This window comes from Hemiscyllium ocellatum, chromosome 28 (assembly GCF_020745735.1).
Source record: "Hemiscyllium ocellatum isolate sHemOce1 chromosome 28, sHemOce1.pat.X.cur, whole genome shotgun sequence".
Taxonomy (NCBI): Eukaryota; Metazoa; Chordata; class Chondrichthyes; order Orectolobiformes; family Hemiscylliidae; genus Hemiscyllium; species Hemiscyllium ocellatum.
In genome coordinates, this window is record NC_083428.1 from 46,585,505 (window position 1) to 46,611,654 (window position 26,150).

Below are 26,150 nucleotides of genomic sequence, written 5' to 3' on the forward strand. Positions count from 1 at the left end.
TTCCAGGTGGCATTAGCAAACCTCCATGCCAGAATATTGGTTCCCTCCATATCCTTGTACAGGTCCCATCTTCTCTGGAAGACACCTCAATGATCGACATATGTGAAGCCTTCCCTCCTAAACTAGCCAAGTATTTAATTGTACTGTTTTCCTATTTCTAGCCTAATTGGAACATGGCATAGGGAGCAATCCCTAGATTATAATCATAAAGGTCCTACTTTTCAAATTACTGTCTAACCTGAACTCCTTTTATGTGACCTTATCATACTATCTGCCTCTATTGTTCGTACCAGTGTGTAACTTGACCTCTGGCTGTGTTTTCCCTCCCTTTTGATGATGTCCTGTGTGTGCTCAGAGACATCCTTGAACCAGGCATGGACACAACACACCATACTGGAATCTCTTTTGAGGCGAAGAAGCATTATCAGTGTCCCCTATTACTACTGCCCTATAGCACTTTGATCCTCCCTGCTGTACAACAGAGCCAGTGCTGTACAACCACTTTGGCTGCTGTTGCTATTCCCTGATAGGATATTCCCAATCGTATCCAACATATTGTATTTGTTGAGAAGGAGATAGCCAAACTAGATTCCTGCACTGTCTGCCTGCCCCTTCTAGTGGTCACCCATCTATCTGCCCAAATATAGAGTGTGATCATGTCTCTAAAACTATTGCCTATGACACTATTCTAAAACCTTACGGATATGAAAATGTTAATGGAAATTGAAACAAAGCAAACAAAATCAGGGCTTTTGCCCGAAACGTCGATTTCGTTGCACTTTGGATGCTGCCTGAACTGCTGTGCTCTAACGGCACCACTAATCCAAAGAAAATCACTGGACCAGTATTACTATCCAGGAGCCGTTCTGTCCAAAAGGTCACTTTAGAACTTTGTGACAAATTGGCATTCCCACAATCTTCCCTGTGTGATTGGATCAAGGTGAGGCTGCTACTCCAAACTAGCATGATGACTGCACCGATTTCCTCAGCATCCTCCTTGGTCACCTCTAACCAGCGCCCTCTGTGTCCATTCTAGAATCCACATTACAGAAGGGATGTGATTGCACTGGAGAGGGTGCAGAGGAGATTTACCAGGATGTTGCCTGCGTTGGAGAGTTTCAGTTATGAAGGGAAATTGGACAGACTGAGGTCGTGGAACAGAAGATATATAGAGGGGACATGATTCATATGTATAAAATTATGGGGACAGAGACAGGGTATACAGGAAGGAGCATTGTCCCCTTGGTGGATCGATCAATGACTGGAGGCATAAATTTAAGATCAGGGGTAAGAGGTTTAGAGGTGACGTGAGGGAAAAATCATTTCACTGGTGAGAATCTGGAACACACTGCCTGGAAGAAATATTTAGACATGCACTTGCAATGCCAAGACATTGGCACGCAAGGCTATAGCCCAACTGCTTATTACAAAAAAGGGGGATTAGTATTCGGTGGTTGTTTTTGACGAGCACAGACTTGATGGGCCTTTTCTGTTCTGTAGACCTCTCTGACTCTCTGGAAGGTGATGAATGGTGAGTTTAAAAAAAGAAAGCAATTTGAGATGTGGCCCTTCTTCAGAACTGATATTGATTGTTTTTCTGTCATTTTTCTTGTCATTTGATTCTTTGTCTATTTAATGATGCTTTTCAATTTTTATCTAGGAACAAATAACTGCAGCAATTGCCTTGGCAATGGAACAGCAAATACAGAAGCTCCTGTCAGAGACACAGCTGGACATGACTGAATTTGACAGCCTATTACAGCCCATTATCGACAGTTGTACCAAAGATGCCATTTCAGTACGGTGCTTCTTTTATTGACTTGATTTGAACTTGTATGCTTCACACAGACACTGTATTCAACAGAGATTAATGTTGGCTCTGGGTCTTGGGGATGAAAATTCCAACCCTGCATAATCTAATGTTTAGTTACTAATGCTTGCTACTTAAAAATTCACAAGATGTAGTGAAGGGGAGGCATGTAATACTAATTCTGTTGTAGCTGGCACAGGTTCAAATGTTTCTGAAAGTCTTGATCCTTGGTTTGTCCTGGGTTATCTGACATCAATAAAGGCAGTAGTATGGTTGTTTGGAGAGAGGCAAAAATTTCTCTTCACTAACCATGGATGCCTGGAATTCCCTTCTCCACGTGGACTTTGTCACTGCCATCAGCACCTATAGTCAATGATCATAGTTTCCCATCTACACTCAAATGTGGGTTTTCACATGAAGAATGGTTACCATGCCTGATTTATGAAGAAAGTTTTTTTGTCTCTGGAACAATGCTCCATTTGTGATGCTAGCTGCACGAGTGGTCAGATAAAGGCAAAAAAAAACTAGTAGATAATGAGAAGTAACTTTTTGGCACTTTATTTTGAGCATCAGCAGTGTATTCATGTGTAGCAAATTAGATCTGTGGGACCGCAGCAGCAAAGCAAATGCATTTTGATTTTCTTTTGCTCTTTGTTCATGAAGGAATTGCAAAACATGAGTGTGCCACTCCAGAACATGGATATGAAGAACACAGACATCCTCAAGATAGCCAATTGCTATCACATTTCAGAAGGGGAGGTACAGCTGGGGGTTAGATACTGCTTTCTTTTCAGTGATGAGCATACTTCTCGAACAATAGCTATTCTGTAAGACTAGCTTGTCAAATTGTCAAAAGTAACTTTGAAGGTATACTCAGGACATTTTCTTAAAACAGCCTTCTGAAACCAAAATAAAACAAAGAACTGAAATTGCTGCAGAAACTCAGCAGGGCTGTCAGCATCTGGAGAAAATGAAAATTAAGATTTTAGGTCCAGTGACCCTTCAGAACCTTCTACTTCTGCAGCTAATCAGAAAACCAGCTATTTTGGACTTTATATTATGTAATGAATAATAAATGATCCTCAAGGTAAAATCAATTGCAACTTGATAGAAAATCAAACTTGCGTATAAACAATAAGACATAAAGACACAAAGTTCACTAAAGTAGTCTGGAAATAACTTCAGATAAGATGGATAAGCAGTTACAGAATTTTGGGAGTCAGTTCATAGCTTTTAATAAAAATATATTCCTTTTGAGAAGGAAAGATTATATGGGTATAATTTGCTGTCCATGAGTATCCAAGGAAATTAAGAATGGTGTCAAAATAAAAGAAAAGGATTACAATGTAATGACAATTAGTGGTAAGATTGTGAACATCTTATAAACCAGCAAAGGATGATTTTTTTAAAAAGAAGAAATTAAAACTTGAGTAAACCAACAAGAAACAGAAAATCAGTCAATAAAGTATAGCAAAGAAAAAAGAATAGCTTAAGTAAATATTGGTCCTTCAAAGGGTGAGAATGAGCAGTTCAGAATGGGAAATAAGGAAATGGCAGAAAATGTGCAGAAGCATTTCATAAATCTTCACAGTAGAAGGCACAAAAAGCATTCCAAGAATAGTAAAAAAAAATCAAAAGACAAGACTGAAAGAAGAACTCAAATGCGTTACTGGAGAAGAAAGACTTATAAAAATGAAGGAAGATAAACACTGAACCTGATGGAGTGAATCCTAGGGTCTTAAAAGAAGTGGTGGCAGACATAGTGAATGCATTGGTTATGATATTCCAAAATTCCTAGATTCAATAAATTGGAAAACTACAAATGTAACAGCTCTGTTGAAGAAAGGAGGGAGATGGAAAGAGGAAGCCATGGCTAGTTAGCCTTATATTTGTCAGTGGAAATCAGGCTGCAATCCATTATTTAGGTAGTAGTAGCAATGTGTTTGCTACTAAACTGTCCTTTGGGCAATAAATGCTAGCTAACCTGTGACGCCATCATCCCATGATTTTTTTTTTAAAAGCAAGACATTTAGAAAATCAAAGTCAATATGATTTTATGAAAAGGAAGTAGTATTGGGTAAATTAATTTGAGTTTTTTGAGGATGCAGCAGCAGTGTAGATAAAGCACTAGTTGATATGCATTTCCAAAAGGTATTCAGTAAGGTGCTATGTAAGTGGCTACTACACATGATGTTGGGATTGATGTATTAACATGGACAGAGGATGGTCTAACTACTGGAAAGCAACGAGTGTGAATAAATAGAATTCCACAGAGATCACTTCTGGGGCTTCATATGTTTACACTTTCTATTAATGACTTGGATGAATCAACAGTTTATATTGTAGCCAAGTTTGCTGATGAGCAGAAAGATAGGAAAGCAAATTGTGATGGAAACATAGTTGGATAGATTGATTGGGCAGATGTTTAGCATATGGAGAAAATATGGAAATAGACTGAGAGATTGCAACAGTTCAAAAGGATCTGTATAAATCATAAAACATTGAGCATGCAGATACACCAGTTAATTAAGAAGGCAAATGGAATGTTATCCTTTATTGAAGGGGGTTATAGTATAAAAGTAAGGAAGTCTTGCTACAACTGTATAGATCATTGGTGAGATTGTAAAGAGAACACTTCACGTTTTTGGCCTCGTTATTTAAGAAGGGATGTACTTGCATAGGAAGCAATCCGAGAAGGTTCACTGGGTTGTTTCCCAGGGTAAATTGGTTTTCTTTTGAAGAAAAGTTGAGCAGTTTGGGTCTATACTTTTTGAAGATGTGATTGTATTAAATCTCAAGATTCTGAGTGGGCTTGACAGGGTAGATTCTGAACAGATGTTTTCCTTTGTACAAGAATCTAAAAATAGGATACACTTTTCAGAACAACAAATCTCAATTTGAAGATGGAGATGAAGAAACATTTCTTAGAAGTGTGTTCATATTTGGAACTTGCTATCTGAGAGAGCAGTAGACGCTGGGTCATTGGATTGACTCAACAATGAGTTAGACATATTTTCAATCTACAAGTGTTGGGGAGACCAGGCAGGAAAGTGAAGTTGATGTCATAAGTAAATGAACAGAGCGTTATGTTCCTGCTCCATTTTTGGCTATGCTTTTGATGTGTGGTAGTGAGCTTTAATTCTGATTTTAGAAATCTAGGATTGGAATATCTTACCTCGCAATTGAGGCAGTCAGTTGTAGTCACCAAGCTTATTAATTAATTTATAATTGGTACCACTAATCATCTTATTCCACTCAATCGAACGTGTTTTAGTGTATCCGCTTCCTCCCTGCCATGTTGTTAAGTTATCTCATTCATTCCCATCAGTATCAACTGTATCAATGCCAGTCTTCAACATTTTGCCCTTGTTAAATAACTCTGTGATCTCTCCAGTCATGATCCAAGTTGGAAGAAAATCTATAAATGTGTACCTGGCTATTTTTTATGGTTTAGGTGAATATGATGTGAAGTTATCATGTGCAAGCATTGTCCCTGATCAGAATTATTGTTATGGTCTTGAATGTCCCTGGATTATGCATTGAATACTACTTGGTCAGTGATTTATTGGTGCTTGGCTAACTGGGAAGATGGCCTTAGTCTGGTAGTAGAGTTCATTAACATGTCTTTCTTTTGGTTGTACAAATCTAATTCCTGTAAGTGCAGGTGGTCTTTACCTTACTTTTGCACTGCCCTGCAAGCATCTAACTTGGAGCAGCCAACTTGTTTTCAACCTGCCATGAACTTTTGTTGTGTGACTTAGAGAGAACATTGGTCACCACTCATGTAATTTTTAGCCTGCTTCCCAGCTGTAATGTTGTGTATTTGAAATGCTAATGTAAAGGCTAAATTACTTTGGAAGGTTTGTGCATTCTAGTGGTGTTGCAGTCTGGACAAGGCGTTCTTGCTTGTTTAGTATTTTAACTTGTACAAGGGAGAGATGTCCCTGACCGTTGAACTGGAACAACTTGAATCCCTCACTGAAATGATTGTGAGTGTACCTACACCAGAAGGACTGTAGCTGTTTGAGAGTCTTTTCCAGGGCAATTAGGGATGGGCAGTAAATGTTGGCCCAGCCATTGGCCAAATCCCGTAATAAAGTAAGTGGGACACTACTGAAAACCTGAACCATGAAAACAGACAGTATTAAAATATACACAAATACCCATCTCCGTCATTCTCTTCCCATTAATGCAGTGCCATTTTACTGTGTTTTTTAAAAGTCAACATTAAGGTCACAATAAAAACAAAGGTTTTGATGTGTTTTGTTTTTGATGGGTGCTGTTGGAAATATTTCATTTTTAAGTTGCTTGTTTTATTGCAACCCTCAGGAGTGATCAAAACTCTCATGATCTCCTGCTATATTCTCCTTTCTCCTTTAGGCTGGTAAGAACTGGATGTTTAATAACGCAAAAACTCCACAACATTGTGAGCTGATGTCTGGCCACCTGAGAAACCGTATCACAGCTGAAGGAGCTCATTTCGAACTACGCCTTCATCTGATCTACTTGATAAATGATGTGCTGCATCACTGGTTTGTACCCAGTTATTAGATTGGTTTATTTTTCTACCAAAGGTAGAAATCCTAAGCCTATTATGAAAGCTTTATAAAACCACTTGTGCGTGTTGTAACAGATTGAGTTGGGAAGTAAACTAAGCTATAGTCAAGCTGAGCAAGAATTTTGATGTGGTGCCCTGATTTCATCCCGTTGTACAGAATGCCTCGTCAATCAGTAATTCTTTTTATTCACTTGTGGACTGTGGGGTCGTTGGCTAGCCAGCATTTATTGCCCATCTGTAGTTACCCTTGGGAAGATGATGGTGAGGTCTTTCTTAAACGGTATCAGTCTATGTACTGTAGTCCTCAGAACCATTACTGGGGGAAATGTAAATATTTGTCAAGATTTTGCTATAATGGAGATGCAGCAGAGATCTTCAACGTGCTGTGTCATGGACTGGAGCCACACAATAGTCGTCATGACCTTACAGTAAGTCTGCAGTAGTGAGTAGGGTGGGCTCTTTCTTGATTAAATGTTTTATTGAGATATGTCTCTTGATTAAACTTAAATTAACATTTATGGCTTATATTTTAACTTGGGGCAGTGTTTTGTAAAGGAATAAGACAGTGCTATTTTATGGGTCTGTAGATTGAAAGAAGCAAAAATGACCTTTAGTAGGGTGATGTGCTCTTGTTGGATGTGGAAGTTTCGGGAGAGTTTATGGGTTACTGAGAATTATATCTGCAAAAAAATGCTGTAGGTTTCTAATCCTATCACATTGAATGGGTCAATTAGAGGGACAGTTAGAGGCAATGAGGAATTTACAAGAACAAGGGGATGTGATGGATGGCATTTATAGGAAGAGGGAAAAGTTGCAGATACAGTCACATAGGTTAACTCCAGGAAAGGTAAGAAAGGTAGTTAGTTAGTTCAGGAGTCTTTTGTGGATATACCTATTTCAAACAGGTATGCTGTTTTGGAAAATGTAGGGGATGATGGATTCTCAGGGGAACATAGCATGAACAGCCAAGTTTCTGGTATTGAGACTGGTTCTAATGCAGTGAGGGGTATGTCAGGTTCCAAGAGATCAGTTGTGTTAGGGATCTCTTTAGTCTGAGGTACAGACAGACGTTTCTGTGGCCAGCAGTGAAAAATCAGAATGATGTATTGTTTCCATGGTGCCAGGATCAAGGATGTCTCAGAAGGTGCAGAATGTTCTCAAGAGGGAGAGGGGCCAGCAGGGGGTCATTGTACACATTGGAACCAACGACATAGGAGGGGAAAAGGTTGAGATTCTGAAGGGAGATTAGAGAGTTAGGCAGGAATTTAAAAAGGAGGCCCTTGAGAATAGTAATATCTGGATTATTCCTGGTGCTACAAGTCAGTGAGGGCAGGAATAGGCGGATAGAGCAAATGAATGCGTGGCTGAAGAGCTGGTGTATGGGAGAAGGATTCACATTTTTGGATCATTTTGGGGTAGAAATGATCTGTACAAGAAGGACTGATTGCACCTGAATTGAAAGGGGACCAATATATGGCTAGAGCTGCTCGGGAGGATTTAAACTAGTATGATAACTGGTATGCTGGGACCCAGGGAGATAGTGAGGCAAGAGATCAATCTGAGACTGGTACAGTTGAGAACAAAGGCGAGTCAAACAGTCAAGGCAGGCAGGGACAAAGCAGAGAGCAAGGTAGGACTGATAAATTGAACTGCACTTATTTCAATGCAAAAGGCTGAACAGGGAAGGTAGATGAACTTAGGGCATGGTTAGGAATATGGGTCTGGGATATCATAGCAAATACAGAAACATGGATCAGGGATAGACGGGGCTGGCAACTTAATGTTCCAGGATACAAATGCTACAGGAAGGACAGAAAGAGAGGCAAGACAGGAAGGGGAGAGGTGTTTTTGCTATGGAATAGCATTATAGCATTACAGCTCTACAGCTCTACTGAGCAAGGATATTCCTGGGGATACATCCAGGGATGCTATTTGGGTGGAGCTGAGAAATAAAAAAGGGTTGTTGATCACCTTATTGGGATTGTATTATACATCCCCTAATAGTCAGAGGGAAATTGAGAAACAAAGGAGATCTGTTAACTGTAAGAATGACAGGGTGGTTGTAAGAATAATAGGGTGGTTATGTTAGGAGATTTTAACATTGCAAACATAGACTGGGACTGACATAGTGTTAAGGATTTAGATGGCGAGGAATTTGTTAAACGTGTACAAGAAAATTTTGTGATTCAGCATGTGGGTGTACCTACTAGAGAAGGTGCAAAATAAGGCAGGGCAGGTGACTGAGATGTCAGTGGGGGAGCACTTTGGGGCCAGCCACCATAATTTTATTAATTTTAAAATAATGATGGAAAAGGATAGACCAGATCTAAAAGTTGTATTCTTGTTAGGGTGAAAGGAAAGGCTGGTACATATAGGGAATGTTAAATGACTAAATAAATTGAGGTTTTGGTTGAGAAAAAGAAGGAAGCATATGTCAGGTACAGACAGGATAGATCGAATGAATCCTTTCGAGTATAAAGGCAGTTGGGGTATACTGAAGACAGAAATCAGGAGGCAAAAAGGGGACATGAGATAGCTTTGGCAAATAGATTTAATGAGAGTCCAAATGGTTTTACAAATACATTAGGGACAAAAAGGTAACTGGGGAGAGAATAGGGCCCCTCAAAGATCAGCAAGGCGGCCTTTGTGTGGAGCCGCAGAAAATGGGGGAGATACTAAACAAGTATTTTGCATCAGTATTTACTGTGGAAAAGGACATGGAAGATATAGAATGTGGGGAAATAGATGGTGACATCTTGAAAAATGTCCATATTACAGAGGAGGAAGTGCTGGATGTCTTGACATGCATAAAAGTGGATAAATCCCCAGAACCTGATCAGGTGTACCCTAGACCTCTGCCGGAAGCTAGGGAAATGATTGCTGGACCCCTTGTTGAGATATTTGTATCATCGGTAGTCACAGATGAGGCACTGGAAGCCTGGAGGTTGGCTAATGTGGTGCCACTGTTTAAGAAGGGTGGTAAGGGCAAGTCAAGGAACTATAGACCAGTGAGCCTGACATCGGTGGTGGGCAAGTTGTTGGAGGGAATCCTGAGGGACAGGATGTGCATGTATTTGGAAAGGCAAGGACTGATTAGGGATAGTCAGCATGGCTTTGTGCGTGGGAAATCATGTCTCACAAACGTGAGTTTTTTGACGAAGTAACAAAGCTGATTGATGAGGGCAGAGTGGTAGATGTGATCTATATGGACTTCAGTAAGGTATTTGACAAGGTTCCCAGTGGGAGACTGGTTAGCAAGGTTAGAACTCATGGAATACAGGGAGAACTAGCCATTTGGATACAGAACTGGCTCAAAGATAGAAGACAGAGGGTGGTGGTAGAGGGTTGTTTTTCAGACTGGAGGCCTGTGACCAGTGGAGTGCCGCAAGGATCTGGGATGGGTCCACTATTTTTTGTCATTTATATAAATGATTCGGGTGTGAGCATGAGAGGTCTAGCTAGTAAGTTTGCAAATGACACCAAAATTGGAGGTAAAGTGGACAGCGAAGAAGGTTACCTCAGATTATAACGGGATCTTGGTCAGATGAGCCGATGGGCTGAGAAGTGGCTGATGGAGTTTAATTTAGATAAATGTGTGGTGCTGCATTTTGGGAAAGCTAATCTTAGCAGGGCTTATATACATTTAATGGTAAGGTCCTAGGGAGTGTTGCTGAACAAAGAGATCTTGGAGTGCAGGTTAATAGCTCCTTGAAATTAGAGTCGCAGGTAGATAGGAAAGTGAAGAAGGCGTTTGGTATGCCCTCCTTTATTGGTTTAAGAAAAAGAAGGAAGCATATGTCTGGTATAGATAGGAGAGTGAATCCTTAGAACTCCTGTATTGAATACAGGAGTTACAAGGTCATGTTACGGCTGTACAGGACATTGGTTAGGCCACTTTTGGAATATTGCATGCAATTCTGCTCTCCTTCCTATCGAAAAGATGTTGTGAAACTTGAAAGGGTTCAGAAAAGAATTACAAGGATGTTGCCAGGGTTGGAGGATTTGAGCTATAGGAAGAGGTTACATAAGCTGGGGCTTTTTTCCCTGGAGTGTTGGAGGCTGAGGGGTGACCTTATAAAATCATGAGGGGCGTGGATAGGATAAAGAGACAGTCTTTTCCCTGGGATGGGGGAGTCCAGAACTTGAGAGGGGAAAGATATAAAAGAGACTTTGAAGGGGCAACGTTTTCACACAGAGGGTGATACATGTATGGAATGAGCTGCCAGAGGAGGTGGTGGAGGCTGGCACAATTGCAACATTTAAAAGGTATCTGAATGGGTATATGAATAGGAAGGGTTTGGAGGGATATGGGCCGGGTGCTGGCAGGTGGGGCTACATTGGGGTTGGGATATCTGGTCGGCATGGATGGGTTGGACGAAGGGTCTGTTTCCATGCTGTACATCTCTATGACTCTATTTGCTGTCCCTCAATTTGAGGACGTATCTGTGCAGGATCACAAGTTTATGCCATTGTTCTATATGTGACTGAACAGGCTGATTCTCAGCCTACAAGAAATAACAGGATCAGGAGTGCAGAACTTGCTAGACAAATTGCTGCCATTTTGAATAATTTGCAGTAAGCTTCTCTGAGTCGTTAACATCAATGCACCCATCCCTCAAGCAGAGTTGGAGTGTCTACCACGCTGGAATCCTGTCTATTTGAGAGTAGAGGCACACATTTAGTGGAGGAATGAAAAGAAGGACTGCAAATGTATCACATGAACAATCAAGATTCCAAATTCTGTCTCAGTGAGACCTGCCGTCATGGGGAAGTGCAGCTCAAGGAAGGAGCAGCTGATGTGTCCTTGATTGGAAAGGCTGACGTGACCCCCGTGTCCATGTAGTGTTACCATCCGGATCAAGATTTTGGATGCATTGAACATTGTATAAATGAAAGTCTCATATATACCATTGTTACCCACCCACCCAACCCTGCCCCCCCCCTCATCCATTAACCCTCCTGATTTTATAAACATCTCAGGTCATCACTCAGTCTCCAGCACACCTATTCAGCCTCTTCCCGATATCTTAAACTCTCCAATCTTGGCAACATTCTTGTAACTCTCTTCTGAACGCGGTCAAGTTTGACAACATCCTTCCTATAGCAGGGAGACCGTAATTTCCACGAAGTATTCCAAAAGTGGCCTCACCAATGTCCTGTATAGCAGCAATATGACCTCCCAACTCCTGTACTCAATGCACTGTCCAATAAAGGTGCGCATACCAAATGCCGCCTGCACTATCCTGTCTACTTGCAACTCCATTTTCAAGGAATTATGAATCGCACTCCAAGATTTTTGTTTGACAACATCCCCATGACCTTACCATTAAGTGTGTTAAGTCCTGCTGTGATATGCCTTTCCAAAACGCAGCACCTCATAGTTATCTAAATTAAATCCATCTGCCACTCTTTGGCCCATCATTCTATCTGATCAAGATTTTATTGTACTTTGAGGTAACCTACTTTGCTGTCCACTGCACCTGGTGTCACCTGCAGACTTACAAACCATACCTCCTATGATCTCATTCAAATCATTTATATAAATGACAAAAAGCACTCAACCCAGCACCAATCCTTTCTGATGTCTCTGCTGTACAGAATGTGGTGACATCAACTGCTGTTTACCCCAAGAGTTCAGTTGACTCATGGAAATCTTGGTTCTTGAACCCCTACTGTTGTAGTTTGCAGGAGACTATGCTGGCAGTGTTGGATCCCTTTACCAGTGGTGTCTTTACCAGAGAGGTATAGGAAGTGCTCAGTATACGAGAGGTAGAATATTTTACTGACCATGTATACATTATGTGCAGAACTAAAATGATTTATAATTGCTTCTAAATAGGGTGAGCTGTGGGAAACATACATCTGTGGTGATAAGTTTAGTTATCTGGCTTTCAAAAGGATCTATAGCAGATCTCCTGCTCAAGCTAGTTCAGACAAATCGTCCTGAAATAGTTGCAGGATTCTGATTAAAGTTTTAAAATCTTCAGCGTACACACCATAGAGCCTCATGATGAGTGAAAGTGTGGGCAAGCTGGCTAATGTGCTGAAGAGTTCCTGGTTACTGAATATTTCTCTTGGATTTTCCTGACAGCAGAAACCATGTCAGAATTTTCTCTGATAGTCTAAAGTCCCAGTGCGACTTGGGCCTGATTTTCTTACCCACATGAAAGTAGCTCAATAGTTTCACAGCATGATTTTGTTTCCTGTGAAGATACAATTGTCAGGGGCAGAGAGAGATGATACAGAAGTTGAATTTTATTGAAAAAATACTTCTTGTCAAAGCAGACACCAGAGTCCTGAAAGTCCTAGAAATAGTCTTTTTTCTGAAGTGTCAGTGAGAGCTTCAGCGTTAGCATAGAACTTTTCCTGAGCATTCTCATTGGATTCAAGAGTCAGGCATAAATACAGGTGGCAGTGCTACATTTTGAGGCTGAACTGGGGATAAAGTATTTTGAGTCTTTCATTTATACATTGGGTGGTGCATTCGAAATCTTGATCCAGATGGCAACACTAACCGCTCCGGAGAGTGGGCAACAACGTGGCGGATGGAGGGCAGTGTGGGAAAGTATGAGGTCGTGCACTTTGGTAGGAAGAATAGAGACATTTTCTAAATGGGGAGAAAGTTTAGAAGTCTGAAGTGCAAAGAGACATGGGAGTTCTAGTCCTGGAATCTGTCAGAGTATTCTTGCAGGTTGAGTCAGTAGTTAGGAAGGTAAATACAATGATGGCATTTAATTTGAGAGGACTTGAATATAAAAGCAGAGGTGTACTTCTGAGGCTCTGGTCGGACTACATTTGGAATATCATGCACAGTTTTGGACCCTATATCTCAACTGATGTACTAGCCCTGGAGCGTGTTCAGAGGAGGTTCACGAGAGAGGCCCCAGGAATGAAAAGCTTAACATGAGGAATGTTTGAGGACTCTGGGTTTATATTGATGGAGTTTAGAAGGATAAGGAGGAATCTAATTGAAACATAGAGAATACTGAATGGCCTGGACAGAGTAGGTGTTGGAAATATGTTTCCTTTGGTAGGAGAGACTAGGACCCAAGAGCACAGCTTTAGAGTAAAAGGGAAACCTCTACAGCCAGAGTGGTGAATCTGTGGAATTCATTGCCACAGAAGGCTGTGGAGGCCAGGTCACTGATTATATTTAAGACTGAGGTAGATAACTACTTGAATATCAAGAGTTACGGGGACAAAGTGGGAGAGTGGGGTTGAGAAACTTATCAGCCATGATTGAACGGCAGAGCAGGTTCAATTGACTGGCCCAATTTCTGCTCCTACGTCTTATGGTCTTATGGCAAAGAAACTGATGAAAAATGGGGTCAAATTGTATATCATGTGTATGTTCCCAGCTGACCATGATGCTTGTGTATAGCAGATTCTTTAATGTACAGATCTCATTTGTGTATGGCAGGTGTAGGAGTCTGTCTGCCAAGGTGTAATATACCATATACAAGGCAAGCCTTGTTTTCCTATGCCTAATCTGTTCTGAGTTAGTGACTTTAACTTACAAAGGCTGTGCTTTACTGTTCAGCCCACTCAGTAGGGAATGAAAGTAATAAAATTAACTCCCCACTTTCCTTCCAGGACTCAGACTAAGTGGGTCTGAATAGTCAGCATACCTGTATTAATTCAAGAATCTAACCTAAAACAGATGTTGCAGAATAAGGAGAACACAGCTGTCTTAGTATGTTCCAGAAAGGCTAATTACACAGTTAGAAGTCAGATTCAGGAGTACGCTATTTATATTAAAAATAGAATTACTTTATTAGCCTGAGCTGAAATTTAATTCAGTAGCTCCAAGGAGTATTTAATCAGGCAGTTGTGCTCCACCTTTTACTATTGATTGTAGGGCCTTTAATGCACTCAGTTTCAGCTATTTTACAAAATTCTTGGATAATATGCACCATCCAGTGACTGAAAAATAGACTGCAGGAACTGTAATTCTGTTGGGTCTCATTCCTCCACTTTGAACTTCTAGTGATGGTCACGTTAGAATTTCTGTAGTCCAAGACATTGCTTGAATACTTAAAATAAAAACATTCTTTCTGTGTTTCCTTTCTTGTAAATGTATCTGAACAAGCAGAAAAGTTCAAATGTTGTTAAAAACTGAATTATTTTCTTGTTTTGAGAACCAGTTTTGTCTCAACTTTCTTCCGTTGTGTGTTCACAGTCAGCGGAAACAGGCCCGAGACCTGCTTGCAGCCCTACAGAAAGTCGTGGTTCCTATTTATTGCACCAGCTTCCTTGCTGTGGAGGAAGACAAACAACAGAAGATTGCACGGGTAATTTTCCCTACTTGCTCATGAATCAGTTTATTCACCAGGAGGGGGTAGTAGTGTGTTATTTAAGATTTCTTTTGATTTTATTAATCTGTGCTGGAAGAAATTTGTATGATATTAAGTGAGTGATTTGCAAACTGTGGGTCGGAACTCAAATTTGGGTAGCAGAAAGTGAATGGGGTCACAAACTCCTTTCCTTTAAGACTGTATCCCACCTTCGATGCCCAGGAGGTTTCCAGCCCTGCCCTTCCCCTGCTCATCTCTTAGTCTCTTGCTGTTCGGGCCATGGATTTCAATTCGTAGCCACTTCATTGAGTCTTAAAGTTCTGCCCTGACCATGAACCTGGTGGTGATGTCTCCGTTGCTGAGCTGTAGCCTCACCCTGTCACTCTGGTGCTGTTGAATGACCTGGATTCCAACATCAGCCACCTCAAGAACTTCAGCCTATTCTTCTGCTACTTCCTGGCCAAGTTCCATGAGCTGGTAAAGCTCCAATGAAATATTGGGATGGTGAGTACACAAAATAATATTTTAAGAACATTAAGTACTTTAAAAATACAGATTTTCATTAAATTATTCATAATTATACATAGTATTCACACAAAAATGTATTGAATGTTGCAGTGCTGCTTTATTGCTGTTTTGTTTTTATCATGTGGATTCATATGAATTTTGAAGTGTTAACGTGGGCTTTATTATGAAATGGTTTGAGAAATGTATTCAACAGTGCTTTAGCTGACTATTCCATAAATGGTGAAGGCTGATTCCCTTGTTTCGTGGCTGGCATTTTTAATGTGCACAATAAAAGCCTTGCTAGGTACCAGATATTGTGCTCAGTTCTTTATCTGTCTTTGTCTCCATCTCAATGATGTATCTACTTTAATGGGACAGTAGTGTCTCATTTGTTGTGGATTTCCTTTTTTTTAATTCAAGCATGGGATCACAGTATTGTTCACTGGGCTAACATTTTATTGCCCATCCCTAGTTGCTCTGGAGATGATGAGGTGCTACCTTGAATCACTGTAGTCAAATTCTGTAGTACATTACAATTTAATTTATGATCATTATGTGTGATATTTGGTTCTGAGTTTTTTTTTTGTTGCTCAACATTATTGTCACTGGTTGCACCCAATCTCCGATGAATCATTTCTCAGTGTAGTTAAGAGCAACTGGATCTGCAACATATCTGTTTACTGTCAGACCCAAAACTGGTCTGTCAGTTATTTTTAATAGGAAACCTTAATCACAGTGACTAAAGAGGATAAAGTCACAGAAGAATTACTGGGAAACATTGTTTTACATATAGAATATTAAAATAGTCAGAATAAATCTATATAAATCCTTCGTAGGGTTGAAGTACTGTGTTGCAGTTTTATCTCATATAATAAAAGGGCTGAAACTTGTGCAAGGACACAGCATTGAATCTCTGGGAATTTGAATGAGAGAAACATAAATATGAAGAATGAAGTGGGAAACAGTGGAGGCTATGGGATCATATGATGAAGATGTTTTAAAATAATGAAAGAATGGGGCAGAGGAATTGACAGGAGCTGAAGGAATGGGAAATATTAAGTGCTTAATGGCAGCACTCCAAAAGTCGCCACGCTCAGATTCTAGAGAGACTTAAGGGAGCAGAGCTCTTGATAGAAATCTTAAGGCCTCTTTGAACACAGGATTAGTCCTGGGGGACCAGAGGATTGAAAATGTGACACCATCGTTTAAGAAAGGGACAAAGGACATCCCAGGAAATTATAGAAACTGATGAAGGCCAAAATATGGGCTACGGTAAATACATACTTAGAGTAAAATAAGTTAATAATAGTCAACATGGCTTTGACAATGGCAGGTCACATCTGACACAGTAATGGTTGAGGGCACTGCTGTGGGTATTATGCATTTGGACTTTCAGAAAGCATTTGATACAGTGTTGGCAGGTTTGCTAGCAAATTAGAAATGTTTGGGGTTGATGGGTCTTTGGCAACATGGATTAGAAACTGGCTAAAAGATAGGAAACTGTTAGGACGGAGCTACCGTCCCCGTGTTCGTTTGAAGGAGAGAGACACTGGATCTGATTCAAAATATAAGCTGGTTTAATGAGAGAGAGACGTACACAGAAAATACAGTGAGATATTTACTGCTCACTGGAGAAGGCGCGTTCTGAAATCTTTCCAAAAACCCCTGCTTGATATATTGTTTGCTAAGCTAACGCTACGTAATCACTCACACACGTGATCTCTCACAGACAAAGGCTTCCTGTGAACAGGCCTCGGCCTTGGCAGGTATCCACGAGATGGTCTGTCTTGTAAACAAGGTCTCCGAGTAAAGGCTGCCATTGTATTGGTCTGACCTTGGTAGTCCAGCTGTACAGGCAGTTTCGGTAAACAGTCCAAACAGCAGCTCCGCAGCGCCCCCCGATTTCCCAAGCAGCAACTACAGGTCCACCCTCCCTCGGCGTATAGATATACATCCCAACAGAAACAGAGGATAGGTATAGATGGGCATTTGTTAGGTTGGAGATGAAGTGAAAGTGGTGTTCCTTAGCGATCAATTTTGGGACTGTTGCATTATCTGATTTACATAAATGATTTGGAGGTGAGTGCTGAGGGCAAAATCACAACATTTGCAGATGACTCTAAGCTAGGAAGAATAGATGCTGAGCAACTTCAGAGGGACATTAGTTGGCCAATTGGGCAGATCAATTTTCAATGCAGAGAAATGTGAGTTAATGCATTTTGGTAAAAACAACATGGAGAGGCAATGCAGCCTCACTAATACAGGAGCAGAGGGATCTCTGGGTTCATGTGCATGATTCTCTGAAGGCGACCAGGCAAGTTGAAATAGTTGTTAAAGCGGTTTATAGGATCTGTGGGATTTATAAATAGACGTATAGAGTATAAAAACAAAGAAGTGTTGCTGCACCTCTACGAATCGTTGATCAGACCACATTTGAAGTATTGTAGTCAATTCTGGGCACCTCATTTAAGGACATCCTGGAGAGAGTTCATAGGAGATTTACGAGAATGATGCCAGAAATGAAGGATTTTAGATAGAGATATTGGGCCTTTTCTCCTTGGAGCAGAGATTAAGAGGTTACCTTATTGAGGCATTCAAAATTATCAACAGCTTTGACAGGGTAAAAAGAATATTCCATTAGTTGGTATATTAGTAACTAGGGATCATAATTTAAAGATTGTTGGCAAGAAAGCTAGGAGTGAGGCGAGGAACAACCATTTTAATCAGACAGTTGTCAGGATTGAGAATGTGCTGCTTGGGAGAGTGGTGGAGGTGGATGCCAGAGGAGAGAGCTGGATATGTATTTGAAAATGATAAAGTTAGAGGGCAGTGATGATTAGGCTGGGGAGTGGAGATAGCTGGGTAGCTCTATCGGGAGCCACTACAGACATGAAGAGTCAAATAGCCGCCTTCTGTATTGTAAAATTCTGTGATTCAAAGATATGAATTGAAGGGTAGAAAAAAGATTCCACTCACAGCATATATGGCTGTGGAATACAGAACTGGAGTTGGAGATTACAACAGAGACCATGGCAACATAAAGGTAATGGAAGGGAAGTGATCTGAGAACAAAGTAATCATTTAATATTAAGGCTACTCCATATGGGGATGATTAATATTGATATGTAACTGTACTAACAAAAACAAATTGGGGTCTGAAAGTATTGGCAGTGGAGAAAAGCAGTTAATGTTTTGAATCCAGTGAACCTTCTCCAGAACTCCTGTTCTGATGTACAAAGAGAGAGTAGTGGCATAACACAGACAGGCTTACATGGTGACCAAGAGTGAAGCAACTTGCTGAACCAATGAGGGATAAAACTCATTCATTTAGTGCAGAGAGTTAGAATTAATTAGTAATGCCACACTAAAATGCTCGCTGTGAAATAATCGTAAAACAGTAGAATTCTACATCAAATTGGAAATCTGTATTTTCCAATCTCGAATAAGAATCGAACTGCCAATTACATAGGTGTATGGGGAGAGCTAGCTCAGGTTAATTGTATAAATAGAAAAAAGATGTGGTATTAACGAACAGTGGGAAACCTTTGAAGGAGCATTTCAAATCTTTCAGCAAAAATGCATCGAGAAAGAAAACTTCAGTGAGAAAGATGTCATCTAAGGAAGTTAATGATGGTACTAAGTTAAAAGAAGCAGCTTATAATGTTACAAGAAGTAATCGTAAGAGTGAAGAATGGGAATGTTTTAGAAATTAGCAAAGGTTGTTTAAAATCAAAGGAAAGAAATAAAATGACAGCAAACTAACTGAGATATCTTACAAATTTAGAAAAAAGGAAGACCGTATCTAAAGTGACTGGTGATTCCTTAGAAGCAGAGACAGTAGAAATTATCATGGGAACTGAGAAAATTGCACAAAAATTTATCTTCTATTTGTCTGACTTTACTGAAGGAATCGCAAGTTGCATACCAGAAATAGAGAGTAACCCAGAGACGAACAAGATGAAGGAAGAGAACCAGAGATTAAAATTCGAATCCTAGGACCTGATGGCATCCATACTAGACGTCTAAAAATGATAATGCATTTGATAAGGTGCCTCAAATACGTGTGAAAGCAAGCAAATGGGAATTAGAGTCAGAGAGATGTACAGCATGGAAACTGACCCTTCGGTCCAACTCATCCATGCTAAATTAAGCTAGTCCCATTTGCTAGCACTTGGCCCATATCCATCAACCCTTTCTATTCATATACCCATCCAGATGTCTTTTAAATGTTGTAATTGTAACAGCCTCCACCACTTGCTCAGGCAGCTCATTCCATACACATACCACCCTTTATGCAAAAATTAGGTCCCTTTTGAATCTTTCCCCTGTTACCCTAAACTTTTGCCTTCTAGTTCTGGACTCCCCCAACACAGGGAAAAAAACCTTTTCTATTTACCCTATTCACACCCCTCATGATTGTATAAATCTCTATAAGATCACCCCTCAACCTCCGACGCTCCAGTGAAAACAGCCCCAGCCTATTCAGCCTCCCGATAGCTCAAGCCCTCCAACCCCGGCAACATTTTTGTAAATCTTTTCTGAACCCTTTCAAGTTTCACAACATCCTTCCGATAGGAGGAAGACCAAAATGGCACACAATATTCCAAAGATGGCATAACTAACATCCTGTACAGCCCGAACATGACCTCCCAACTCCTGCACCCAATGCTCTGACCAATAAAGGAAAGCATTTTAATTACCACCTTCGCTTTCCCATCTACCTGCAATTCCACTTTCAAGGAACTATGAACTCGCACTCCAAGATCTTTGTTGAGCAACACTCTCCAGGACTTTACCATTAAGTGTATAAGTCCTGCCAACCTCCAGTCTTCCGTCACCTCACCTGTGACTATCAATGATCCAAATACCTCAGCAAGGAGCCCAGCAATCTCTTTCCTAGCTTCCCACAGAGCTTTAGGTACACCTGATCAGGTCGTGGGGATTTAAGACATCCAGCACCATCATCTGTGTAATATGGACATTTTTCAAGATGTCACCATCTATTTCCCCACATTCTATATCTTCCATGTCCTTCTCCATCATAACCATGAATGCAAAATACTTGTTTAGTATCTCCCCATCTCCTGTGGTTTCATACTGATCTTTGAGTATACCTATTCTCTCTTATACTATGAGGACTGCAGATGCTGGAGGTTAGAGTTGAGAATTTGTTGCTGGGAAAGCACAGCAGGTCAGGCAACATCTGAGGAGCAGGAGAATTGACATTTTAGGAATAAGCCCTTCATCAGGAATTTTGAGGGACCTATTTTCTCCCTAGTTACCATTTTGTTTTTAATGTATTTGTAAAATCCCTTTGGATTCTCTTAACTCTATTTGCCAAAGCTATCTCATGTCCCCTTTTTGCCCTCCTGATTTCCTTTTTAAGTATACGCATACTGCCTTTATACTCTTCTTAAGGATTCACTTGATCTCTGCTGTCTATTCCTGACATATGGTTCCTTCTTTTTCTTGACTAAAACCTCAGTTCCTCTAGTCATCCAGCATTCCCTACATCTACCAGCCATGCCTTTCACCATAACAGGAACATGCTGTCTCTGGACTCTTGTTACCTTATTTTTGAAGGCTTCCCATTTTCCAGCTGTCCCTTTACCTGTGCACATCTGCACCCAATCAGCTTTCTTAAAGTTCTTCGCTAATATCATCAAAATTGTTCAGTTTAGAAACCTGGTAGGGGAGAGATTGGACTGAAGGGTCTGTTTCCACTCTGACTCTAACTGCAGTGGCTACATCAGCTGGGATTTTCCAGAGTTCTCTACATTACGAAATTGTCTTAGAGATGGGAAACTCTGAAGAAAGAATGGAAAGAAAGGGGACTATAGGTGTGTTAAACCTAACATTTGTCATCAGAAAGTGCTATTAGGGAAATCTTAATGTTACACTTTTTAAAAAAAAAATCATTACAGCTAAACATGCTTTTATAAAATGGAAATCTTATTTGATGAATGTTTTTGAGGATGTAACTAGTAGGGTAACAGGAGATGTAGAATACTTCGATTTTAAAAAGGCATAAAATAAGGACCACATAAATATGAAAGGTTTAGATTAGATTAGATTAGATTCCTTGCAGTATTGAGACAGGCGCTTCGGCCCAACAAGTCCACACTGACCCTGCGAAGAATAATCCACCCAGGCCCGTTTCCCCTACATTCCCCTCTGACTAATGTACCTAACACTATGGGCAATTTAGCTTGGCCAGTTCATCTGACCTGCACATCTTTGGATTGTGGGAGGAAACCGGAGCACGCGGAGGAAACCCATGCAGACACTGGAGAATGTGCAAACTCCACACAAACAATTGTCCAAGGTGGGAATCGAACCCATGTCTCTGGTGCTGTAAGACAGCTGTGCTGACCATTGAGCCACTGTTACACCCGTGTGTGTTTATACAAAAGCTGCAGACACATTGAATTGGGTGTGATATCATGGATACAGGACTACTTAATAAGCTGACCGTATGGATGAATGGGACTTTCAAGTTGGCAAGCTAGTGACTAGTGTGTACTGTAATATTAGTGACTTAAGTGCAGAGGTAAGGAGTAATGTGTCTATGTTTGCTGATGTAACAAAGGTAGGTTGGAATGCAAGTTCTGAGGAGGATACAAAAGAGATGTAGGCAATATATCGACAGATGGAGAAATAATATGGGCAATTGTGAGATTATTCAATTTAATTGTAAGAATAGAACAGAAAAGCAGAATATTTTTTGAAAAGCATGTAAATGTTGATGTTCAAAGCGGCTTGTGCTTGTACAAGGAGCACATAAAGCTTTGCTTCAGAATATGAGGCTTTGGTGAGACCAAACTTGGAATACTGTGCACGATGGACCATGTGGCCTCTGTTACTGCTTCTTAAGCCACAGCTCCTGTCTGTGAAATCTATGTCATCACACCAAGTGCTAAAACTTCCACCTTGGTTTTGTGGAGAAATCCAAGATGAGCCAACCAAAGAGCTCTTGACTCTGGTTGATCCATGGTATCAACCAATCAAAGTGGGAGCAGGAATAGGGAGCAGTGAAGTTCAGTTTGAGACATTTGTTGGTCTGGCAAAAGATTTTGCTCAGTTATGGAGTGCAATCCCAATCTTCCCTTGCTAATAGCTTAGGTTGTAAGCTAATTTCTGAGGTTGGAATGAAAATACAAAATTCTGGAAAAATGTAGTAGATCAGTCAGGATATCGGAGTGGAAAAGGCAACAGGGTCACACCTAAAGAGTCACCAACTCTTATTTTGCCTTTACAGCCTGCTTTATCTTTCCAGCATTTTTGTTTTTATTATATGTCTTGTATCATTGTACCTGTAAACTAATGAGAAGTGGCTTTAGTACCATGTAAGTCCCAGCATCATGTTATGCAGTAACACTGCCTGCACTAGGGTGCAGGGAACATGGCATTCATTGATCAGTAAACACTAATAAGATAAAGCTGTAATTCTTCAAGAATTCTGGATTTTTTTTAACCTAGTTTGATGTACATTCTAAAAGGTTTGCATAAAGATTTGTAACTCGGTTGCCATGATTGTGGGTATGTTCGCTGAGCTGGGAAGTTGACTCACAGATATTTTGTGCTCTTTCTAGGGAACACCCTCTTTCTAGGGAACACCACAGTCTGTACTGTCTCTTCTGGAATTTTATTTTGTTTTATTCCCACTGCTTCTGGTTGCCCATTCTGGTAGTTCGTTTTAGTGGTCGGTATACTGGATCTAGGTCTATGTGATAATTGATGGAGTCCATGGATGAGTGCTGTGCCTCTAGAAATTCTCTGGCTGTCCTCTGTATAGCTTGTTCTGTTATCATTGTGATGTTCCAGTCGAGTTTGTGCACCTTGTCATCTGTGAATATGGCTTCCAGGGGCGGCTAGTCGTAGCGTTCAGTGGGTAGGTGGTGGTCATGGATGCGGATTGCTAGTTGTCTGCTTGTTTGTCCAATATAGTGTTTTGTGTAGCCTTTGTGATGGTAGGATGCGGATGTGATAGTAGAAAGAACATAGAACAGTGAATGCATAACAAAAGTGTACAGGAATAGACTGGGACTGCCATAGTGTTAATGGTTTGGATGGAGAGGAATTTGTTAAGAGTGTACAAGAAAAATTTCTGAGTCAGTATGTGGATGTACTTACTAGAGAGAGTGCAAAACTTGACCTACTCTTGGGAAATAAGGCAGGGCAAGTGACTGAGGTGTCAGTGGGGGAGCATTTCGGGACCAGTGAACATAATTCTATGAGTTTAAAAATAGAGATGGAAAAGAATAGACGGGATCTTAAAGTTGAAATTCTAAATTGGAAAAAGGCTAATTTTGACGGTATTAGGCAAGAACTTTCAAAAACTGATTGGGGGCAGATGTTCACAGGTAAAGGGTGGCTGGAAAATGGGAAGCCTTCAGAAATGAGAGAACGCGAGTCCAGAGAAAGTATATTCCCGATAGGGTGAAAGGGAAAGCTGGATAACTTAAGAAATTGAGGGTTTGGTTAAGAAAAAGGAGGAAGCACGTGTCAGGTGTAGACAAGAACGATCGAGTGAATCCTTAGAAGAGTATAAAGGCAGTAGCAGTATACTTAAGAGGGAAATCAGGAGGGCAAAAAGGGGACATGAGACAGCTTTGGCAAATAGAGTTAAAGAGAATCCAAAGGGTTTTTACAAATACATTAAGGACAAAAGGGTAACTAGTGAGCGAATAGGGCCCCTCAAAGATCATCAAGGTGGCCTTTGTGTGGAGCCGCAGGAAATGGGGGAGATACTAAATGAGTATTTTGCACCAGCGTTTACTGTGAAAAAGGATATGGAAGATATAAAATGTTGGGAAATAGATGGTGACATCTTGAAAAAAGTCTATATTACAGAGGAGTAAGAGCTGGATACCTTGAAACGCATAAAGGTGGATAAATCCCCAGGACCTGATCAGGTGTACCCTAGAACTCTGCGGGAAGCTAGGGAAGTGTTTGCTGGGCCCCTTGCTGAAATGTTTGTATCATCGAAGGTCAGAGGTGAGATGCCAGAAGACTGGAGGTTGACTAATGTGGTGCCACTGTTTAAGAAGGATGGTAGGAAAAGCCAAGGAACTATAGACCAGTGAGCCTGACTCAGTGGTGGGCCAGTTGTTGGAGGGAATCCTGAGGGACAGGATGTACATGTATTTGGAAAGGCAAGGACTGGTTAGGGATAGTTAACATGGCTTTGTGCTTGGGAAATGAGGTCTCACGAACTTAATTGAGTTTCTTGAAAAAGTAACAGAGAAGATTCATGAGGTCAGGGATGTGGATGTGATCTATATGGGCCTCAGTAAGGCGTTTGACAAGGTTCTCATGGGAGACTGATCAGCAAGGTTAGATCTTACAGAATACAGGGAGAACTAGCCATTTGGATACAGAACTGGCTCAAAGGTAGAAGACTGCGGGTGGTGGCAGACTGGAGGCCTGTGATCAGTGGAGTGCCACAAGGATTGGTGCTGGGTCTACTACTGCTTGTCATTTATATAAATGATTTGGATGTGAACATAGGAGGTATAGTTAGTAAGTTTGCAGATGACACCAAAAATTAGAAATGTTGTGGACAGTGAAGAAGGTTACCTCAGATTAGAACGGGATTTTGATCAAATTGACAAATGGGCCAAGGAGTGGCAGATGGAGTTTAATTTAGCTAAATGCAAGGTGCTGCATTTTGGGAAAGCAAATCTTAGCAGGGCTTATATACTTAATGGTAGGGTCCTGGGGAATGTTGCTGAACAAAGAGACCTTGGAGTGCAGGTTCATAGCTCCTTGAAAGTAGAGTTGCAGGTAGATAGGATAGTGAAGAAGGCATTTGGTATGTTTTCCATTATTGATCAGAGCATTGAGTACTGGTGTTGGGAGGTCGTGTTGCGGCTGTACAGGACTTTGGTTAGGCTACTTTTGGCATATTGTGTGCAATTCTGGTCGCCTTCCTGTCGGAAAGATGTAGTGAAACTTGTAAGTGTTTTCTGAACCCTTTCAAGGATGTTGCCAGGGTTAGAGTATTTGAGCAAAAGGGAGAGGTTGAATAGGCTGGGGCTGTTTTCCCTGGAATGTCAGAGACTGAGGAGTAACCTCGTAGAGGTTTATAAAATCATGAGGGGCATAGATAGGGTAAATAGACAAAGTCTTTTCCCAGAACTAGAGGGCGTAGGTTTAGGGTGAGAGGGGAAAGATATGAGACCCAAGGGGCAACTTTTTCATGCAGAGGATGGTGTATCTATGGAATGAGCTGCCAGAGGAAGTGGTGAAGGCTAGTACAATTTAAAAGGCGTTTGGGTGGGTATATGAACAGAAAGGGTTTGGAGGGATATGGGCCAAGTGCTGACAAATGGGACTAGATTGGATTGGGATATCTGGTTGGCATGGACAAGTTGGACCGTGTTTCGTTGCTGTCCATCTCTGTGACTTTGTAAAAGCCACACATGGACCAGATCCTGAACTATAACACAACACAGAAGTAGCATTAGGACCCTGTTCAAAAGGGCTGCAACACATTGCACTACCTGCAAAGCAAAGAAAAAGAACACCTCCACAAAGTCTTTGCCAAGGGTGGATAGCCCTACAACTTGATATGCAGATGCTTAGCAGACAAACAAGACGGCAATGACATGCCATGACCTAACACACTAGCCACGCTACCTTACATAAAAAAATGTCTCTGAAATAACAGCCAGACCTCTCCGATTACTTGGATTCATGATACCCCATAAATCAACAGCTGCACTCATACAAAATTCATCAGAATAAAAGACCCAGTACCCATCATGTGCAAGGCAAATGTAGCTGTCAAGATTCCCATGCAGACAACTTACAATTCGCATCCATATACACCAACTAGCTACTAAACACCATGACTAGTTGTCCCTGGTAGCCATACACACCGATGACAAGGACTGCAAATTCAACTGGGAAAACACAATGATAATAGGACAAGCTAAACAGAGGACAGTCAAAGAATTTCTAGAAGCATGGTACTCAT

General features: G+C 40.8%; 1 protein-coding gene across 2 annotated transcripts in view; it reads left to right on the forward strand.

Annotated features, from left to right (window-relative positions):
• cherp (calcium homeostasis endoplasmic reticulum protein) overlaps positions 1-26,150 on the forward strand; it is a 68,985-nt gene that overhangs the window by 19,569 nt on the left and 23,266 nt on the right. For both annotated transcript variants that reach the window (XM_060846394.1, XM_060846395.1), the window contains exons 4-6: positions 1,661-1,798; positions 6,191-6,342; positions 14,548-14,659. In XM_060846394.1, coding sequence (XP_060702377.1) covers positions 1,661-1,798; positions 6,191-6,342; positions 14,548-14,659 — 402 coding nt within the window. The remainder of the gene's footprint in view (positions 1-1,660; positions 1,799-6,190; positions 6,343-14,547; positions 14,660-26,150) is intronic.